The sequence below is a fragment of the Rhagoletis pomonella genome, unplaced genomic scaffold, assembly GCF_013731165.1.
Source record: "Rhagoletis pomonella isolate Grant_MI unplaced genomic scaffold, Rhpom_1.0 Rhpom_scaffold_00002, whole genome shotgun sequence".
Lineage (NCBI taxonomy): Eukaryota > Metazoa > Arthropoda > Insecta > Diptera > Tephritidae > Rhagoletis > Rhagoletis pomonella.
In genome coordinates, this window is record NW_023458556.1 from 32,665,641 (window position 1) to 32,673,634 (window position 7,994).

Here is a 7,994-nt window from a genome sequence, read left to right on the forward strand (position 1 = left end):
GTTTAATATTTGTTGCTTGTTGAGATTTGGCGAAGTCACAAGATTACAGTAAAAAGCGCAAAAAATGGCACTACGCCTGCGACGTGACGTACAGAAGGCATCGTATTATGTTTGGTTTTTGGGCGCCGAGGAGGCGAAAGGTTTGCGCGGTACTCGTGTCATCAATTCAGTGCTGCCGTATCTGATTGATCGGTCACGCGGGCAAGAGCCACTCAAGGTGACGCTGCAGGTCTCTCACAAGGGTATTAAAATATTACAGGTGAGTCGATGGAGCATACAATAATATGAAAGGAAGATTTTTTTTTTATAGAAATTAATAAATAAGTTTGAGTTGTGGTGATGGAAAATAAAAAGAGAGGGTAATCATTATTACTTTGTTTTTTTTTTGAAATAGAAAAATTAAAAAAAAATATATAAACATTAAAAAAATTTGAATATAGTATGTGTTTATGTATGTATATAAGGTTAGCATTTAGTTGGAACAAACATATGTATATGGGGCATTCCATACCAATGTGGACGGGGTTCACACTTCATGAAATTTGAGCTTGCCTTATACATTTTTAAAAACTTTCCAACACAAAAACAAAAACAAATCGATTTAATAGTTTTCCAAATATCTCGAGAACGGGACGAGGAAAAAATTTGAAAAAAAAGTCATACATACATACATCAAAATTCTCTATAAAACGAGATATTTAAACATTTTTGTTCTTGAAAAATTTTTCACATACAAATTTTTTGTAATTTTTTCACATACAAACTTTTTGGTAAAAAAAAATAGTTTTTGAAAATATGCCAAAACAAAATTGAAAGAAATCACAATTAATTTTTTGGAAAAATATTTTTTAAACCCAATTTTATTTATAAAAAAAAATTCTTTAGGTATTTTCAAATCAGCCTAGCCCACGTAAATCTTAAAATTTGTCTGTAATATTTTGGCGAAAGTTTTAAAATAACATAATTCCAATGGAAAAACAGTACCTCTGTTTTTGCATGGAGAGTGATTAACCCTAATACACATAAATACATACATGAACTTTAAATAGATAAATAAAATTTTACATGCCATACATGTGAGACTCCATTGTAAAGCACCCAATATTTTTTTACTTTTTTTTCATTTTCTCAATGCAAAAAAATCTAGCTAAACTCGTTTTTCTCGCATTTTCTATTTTTTTAGCTGTGAAGTTCTTCCAGCATACCAGTACTTCTTTTTTGAATATTTTCTAGAGATGTAGTTACTTAAGAAGAAAATAGTAACAGAATTTTTAATTTATGCAACAGCTTTTAATATATTTACATATAACTTCTCTCATTTCGATTTCACAGGGTGTCATAAGCGTCATAAATTTCATAAATTTAAAATGCATAAAATAGTTTTTGGTTGTTGTGAATCACTTAAAAATATTTTTAACTATTATAAAATTTATTACATTGTGATAATATGACTAGTTATAGCACCCACAATTAATTTCATTTTGTCTCATTTCGCTTTAATCCCTTTTGCTTCATTCCATTTCGTTTCATTTAACTTTATGTTCTTTCATTTCATTTCGGTCCATCTCATTTCGTTTGTTTCGTTGTATTTTATTTTATTCTTTTAATTTCGTTTAATTGTTTTCTCCGTTAATTTCTCTTCAAATTATTTAATTTTACTGGTTTTTGGTTCCTTCCGTTTGTTTCATTTAATTCTATTGCATTTGGATTCGTTTCTATTTGTTGCATTTTATTTTTTAATTTCATTTGTCCCCAGTTTCACCAATCAGTTTTAAAATTTATTCAACTGTTAAAATTTAAAATAACACAATTTTGTTCGGGAATTTTATTGCTGATAAATTTAAAATTGTTTGGTACAACCGGGCATTAGTTTTTCAATTTAATTTTAGTATATTCCTCACTAATTTATTTCTAATATCTTTGCAATATTTTCAATTTAATTCCACTGCCACACAGGGCTCTTCGAAACATTTTATACCACACAGTGCCATAACCAGCTCCGTGCAAACAGATGACATCGTTGCATGCGTTTTGTTGCTTTATAATCCGGCAACAAAATGTCCATTGCACGTACACGCCTACCGTTGCGATTCCGAGTCCACAGCTGAAGCGTTGCATCAACAGCTGCAAATATTAATCAATCGCCCAGAAAATCAAAAACGCTTTGAGGAATTGGAAACACGGTGAGTAGGCAAATTTTTATTTATAATTTATTCGTTTTAAGTTTCTCTCAACTTTCATTCATATAAGTACATATGTATGTACATAAGTATATACAAGTTGGTGTCTTAAGTCTTCCGTTTTTAAATGTCTGCAAAATGTAATATCAAAATATAAGTTGCAAGTGAAAGTAATAGAAATCTTTGCAGAAATTTTCGTCGATTGACGAATATCAAAAGGTGTAAAATTTAAATGAGTAGCATACACCATTTTATGCGATTGTTTCGTCTGCTATTAGTTTTCCAAAATTGAGGAAATAATTTGTTGAACGGCAGCATCACAGAAGCATGCAAGGAAGTCAATAGCAAGAAATCATTTTTTTGTTTTTACTTTTATTAGAAAACGCGCAAGTTCGCACTATGTATATTTGCAATAAACGCAACAACAAATAGTTTTGTTTTCTTTACTTTTGGTGCGGTAAAACACACACACGTGCATTTAATGATATGCATAGAAATTTTCAAGTGAAGATTTTCTTGCTGGCAGCAATAATCATTACACGGAAATAGTTGCAGCTATAATAAAAACTTGGAAACGTGGAAAATAAAACACAACACATATCTACGTATGTAAAAATTTATTTCAAAAAAATAAAATGAAATTTAAAATGATGCGCATTGATTGCACTTAAGTGCCACAACACAACGTTGGCAGCTCGCCTTGCCAGCCTATACGGCAGCAAAGTAGGCAAATCCGCTACTCGTGATGCAACCACCTAACTCCTTTTACGATTCTTCCTCAATTGTCGCCTGGTTGCATGTGACATGCGGCTGCGAGGTTGGCAGTGGCAACGGCAACGGCAAAGATTTTTGTGACACGTCTCGCGCGCAATGCCCGTTTTTTTTTTTTGCTTTGCTTTGTTTTTATTATTTTTGTTTCGCTGCAAATATGCACAGCTACTCCATTAGTTTATAATGGGCTTATATGACACAGTCATTAATTAATTGTGGCAATAATTGTAAAAATGAAAATGTAGCCGCCAGCACCGTTGCCAGAAATTTCTTGGGAATTTCAGAGCCCATCAAAATGGAAATAGGAAGCACGAATGCCAGTTGTCAGCTGTCGACTTTCTCTGAATGGTTAATCAGGGTGAAAATGGCAAACTCAAGTGCAATATTTTCTAGCCTTTTTTACGTTGTGCACAATATTTTTGGATAGTACGTACACTGGCGGCAGAAATAATAGACTCGCCGTACTTTTAAGAATTTTGGCTAAGTTTACATATTTAGTTTATTTTATGTTTAATATTTTTTTTATAAAAGCTACAAAAATTATTAAAATTGGACAAATTTTCACCAAGTTTTCAAACTTTTTATCCAGAATTTAAAGACAAATACAAAAACAAAAAAAAAGTTCAAAAATCGACGGTATTTTCTAGCCACTTAAACCTTACACTTTATTATATTAAAATTGAATGGGCTACAAAGCTGCATAAATTTTTCTAAAAATTCTGAAAAAAACTGCAAATTTGTCTAAAAATTCTGAATAAAAGTTTAGAATATTAGTAAAGATTTGTCGAATTTTTATATGTATTTTTTTTTTGTAAAAATTTGAAAAGGAGATTTATATGGGCTTTTATAAAAAAATATTAAACATAAAATAAACCATGGAATAATAGCTAAGACTCTTCAAAGTAAGGCGAGTCTATTATTTCTGCCGCCACTGTATACATATATGCATGTGGTTTCTTACATGCATACACATGAATATAAATAGTTTTTATTCTGCTAGTCAAATTCCCATTTCGCGTTGAGGCATGTCTAAAATGTATTCTTATTTTTCCTTTAGCAGCTGTCAAGTCTTCAAGTCTTTAGTTTGGCTTTATGTGCCTATGAATGTATGTGGAAGCGCGGCGCTTTCTCCTTTGATTTCTACCTGCTATCAATTGCTAAGTGGGTGCAAATGCTGTCTTTGGTGAAAATAAAATTACTCAAACATAATTTGGCGCCCGTTGACACACTAACACCTGACACTAGCGACGTCGGCATTGAACCTTTTTTTGCTTTTGAAGTTTCATATAAGCCTATAGCGGAGATTTCGAAATGTGCGAAATTCCTTATTAATGCGCTAACAATCGGCAATGTGTAGAGAATTTGGACTGCCAAGAGATATATATGTACATATATGCATGTGCAATACTAATTCACTAAGATAGGGGAAAATATTAAAATTGCCGGCCGTCACCTGGTGGAAGATGTTTAAAAATTAGTGACTTTTGATGAGTATGTTTTCAGGAAATACATCTCTGGTTTCCGTATAATTTTACATTATTTTAAAAAGTTAAAAGCTTAAATTGGAAAAGCTTATACATATATGCAGCGATAACGCAATGAAAAGTTTATTGAAAGGCCAGCTGGGATCTTTGGGTATATTTTGTGAAAAAAAAATTATGGAAAATCAATTTTAATCATGTACGTACATTGGGGTGTTCCAAAAATGCATGCGGGAAGAAAAAGTTTAAAATGTTAAGCTCTCATCTCATAGGATTTTTCCAAAGGGAAAAAAGAATACCCGTATTTTTTTGTGTATAAAAAAGATATTTAAAACTGGCTCAAAGCCCATGAAGTTTTCCATGTATTTTTATATGGGGGAAAACACATATTCGTAGATGTGGTATGGAATTCTCACAAACCAATAAAAGACTTCCAAGAGCAATACTCGATGGTTTATTTAACAATTTTTTAATACTAACTATCATTTATAGGTCCTCCAAAATCCACAAAAAAATGCAATGGGTTCCCCCATAAAAATCTTTAGTATTAAACAATGGTGAAATAAACAATTGATTATTATTACTGGAAGTCTCCTGAAAATAAAAAGAGTTTCCTGATCGAAAAATATTGATATTCAAGAATTCTATACCATTGAATACTGCGAAAAAGTGTTTGCCCCATATAAAATATGTGACCAATTGCATTAATTTAGGCAGTCAAAATATGAATGATACCAAAGGTTTTGTAAAAGTTTTTACAATTTTTGTATAGTCTAGAGGCTTCATTTTTCAATCGATTAATATTTCTTTTTTAATGAAAGCTTATAAAATTTATAAGAAAGTGGTTGAGCCCAATCTTTGCATTTTTATTTGTTTGCATTCAATTTTTTGGTGCAAATTGCAGTGAATGATCGTTTTAAAGAAAATCGATTCTGCCATTGCTGGTTATAAATGTTACATAATAAAAACTAGTTGAAAACAATTATAGGGTTTCACTAAAACGAAAAAAATTCACAAGTAAAATTTATAAAAAAAATATCGCCAAAATTTTAGTGTAATAAAGTGCAAGTTTCAAGTGGTTGATTTGCTTTTTTTTCTGACATTTCCTGCATGCTTTATACATATGGAAGAAAATGCTTAGCACCATCTCTTTGAGTAGCCTCCGCTTTCTCCTGGCAGCTTGCATGCCGGTCTTGCTCAGCAATTTGTATTATTTCATCGACTTTCCCAGAGAGTTGCTGACCAGTGCGATGTGCATCTTTGGCATAAAATTTTCCGTAACGGAATTCGGCAATCTATTCTCGACACTCCGCAAATTTTTTTATACTAAAATACCAGCTTATATTTAAGGATTAGCCAACAATACTATGCCGTCAAAAAAGTTTTAGCCCCAACCAACTTAAATTGGGATTGGAAGGGTTAACTTCGAACCCAGAAATATAATCCCTCGAGTAGTAGTTATCAGAAAGCATACGGTTTATTAGCTATTTAGTTTTATCCATCTTCTTACTTAAGAACAATCGTTTCCCAACAAAACACATACTATTTTAAGACCCTGTAATACAGCTAAAAACAAAAGAAGTAAAAATTAAAAATGTGTAAAATGTATGTTTATGCACTCAAAAGGTGGTAAATACATATACATACATATATGTATGTTTGTATACTAAAAAAAAAAAATTGCTATAAATTCTTTCCACACCTCCTAAATATTTACAATTTATGTGAAAAATAGATTTATGTAAAAATTATTGCAAAAACTACCCACAAATAATTCACTGATTCGGCAAAAAAATTCTTTAATGCAAAAGAAAAATATTTCACGATTTGAAATTCAATCCATGTCGCTTACGTTGGCGTCTTACCAGTTCGCCAGCACATTTGGCATCTTGAAAATGTCAACTCGCACGCCAACAAGCAGACAGACATGAAGACAGCAGAAAATCAAATAAAACCAAACCAGATCAGGCCAAGTCAACGACGACTACGACTAGGTATGACAACAAAACAAGCCAACTGACTGGTAGGACCACACAAAAGAACATACCTTTATATATTCATATAAACAAACAAACATACATACATACACACATGTACATATGCATGTATGTATTTGTATTGCCATAAATGTGTAAATGATGTAATCGTTTTGGCGTTGATTTGTTTAAAGGTGCAGCAGGCAGTTGTCGTGTAACTAAATTCAATAAAAAATTTATAAATTTAGCAAAAAATATGTATGTATATTTAATAATATAAAAAAATTTGCAATAAAAAACGCTTAACCTTAATCCGCAATTCAATGCGACAGACAGCGCATCTTTACCCACCCCCAACCATCGTTACTTCGATAAACAAGCCACAAAAAAAAACATTCTGAATTCGACACTAACTGAGCCTGCTGCATATGCAGTTATTGCTGTGGGCCAGTTGCTTTATACCTAAAACTATGTTTGGAGCAGATAAGGTTTAGCAAAGCTAGTTTACTGTCGCCACGAATTCGCATTTGCATAAATAACTTTGTGTGCGAGCAACATGTTGCTGCTCAACATTAGATTTAGCATTTTCATGGCGTTACAAGTTGCTAGTAGACATTCGATGCACATTAAGATAGCAACAAACAAAGAAATTGCTTACATTAGGATGTAATTTCTACTTAGAGTTAGAATTTACGGTTGCATAAATTTTTACTTCCCACCCATTTAAATACATAAATGGTGAAGCTAACTACAATTAAAGTGCCACGTAACCCAATTTGTTCCTTCATTTACAAGTTTCCAGAGTTTTCCAACTGTATTTGTCATTTTTAGGGGTTTCAGTTTCCAATAGCGATAAATCGGTCACAATTTAGTCAATCCATGTCAAATCGAGCAGGGTTGGAATCGACAATTTTTGTAATGGATGAATTTCGGTCTGAACTTTTTTTTTAACCGACTTCCAAAAAAGGAGGAGGTTATCAGTTCGCCGGAATATTTGTTATTTTTTTATGTATGTATGTTACCGCATAACTTTGGACCACGTCAACCGATTTCGATAATTCTCAAAACGGGGCGCTATTCAAGCGACCCGCACTGCATTTCTGGGCATTTCATTTTCTCCATGCATGTACAATGCTCAGCTAACTGAATAAACTTTACAGGATTGTTTTGGGGAATCTGGCTCAATTTATGTATATGCAATTAAATAGCATTTGTGGTATTGCTTCGCTAATTGCGGTCAATTAGGAGCTTAACTGCTCATTATTCCTTATTTTAGAGTTTGAATTTCCTCAGTTGAAAACTTTTTGCAATGAAAAAATGTGCAACCCTAATGTATATATAAACTAGATTACCTACATACTTATATGTATGTATGTGTGTGTGCATGCGCTTGTCAAGTTTAGTTTATGGCGCCCTTTGGCAAGTGTCGACGCTTGGAGTCGCGCATAAATTTCAGCTGACGGAAGTGCACTAGCTGGCGGTTAACCATTTCAACTGTGCTTTTGTCTAGAAGGCATAACTTGCAATGCATATTTTTTAACGCTTGCCACACGCCTACCTGTTGATATGTAGGCAATGTACGTGCG

The 7,994-nt window shown here is 32.5% G+C and overlaps 1 protein-coding gene across 1 annotated transcript in view; it reads left to right on the top strand.

The window, feature by feature from the left end:
- LOC118733447 (zinc finger CCCH domain-containing protein 13-like) overlaps nucleotides 1-7,994 on the top strand; it is a 52,060-nt gene that overhangs the window by 29,072 nt on the left and 14,994 nt on the right. Inside the window, exons 3-4 of the mRNA XM_036462831.1 lie at nucleotides 27-259; nucleotides 1,957-2,183. Coding sequence (XP_036318724.1) covers nucleotides 65-259; nucleotides 1,957-2,183 — 422 coding nt within the window. The 5' untranslated portion in view covers nucleotides 27-64. The remainder of the gene's footprint in view (nucleotides 1-26; nucleotides 260-1,956; nucleotides 2,184-7,994) is intronic.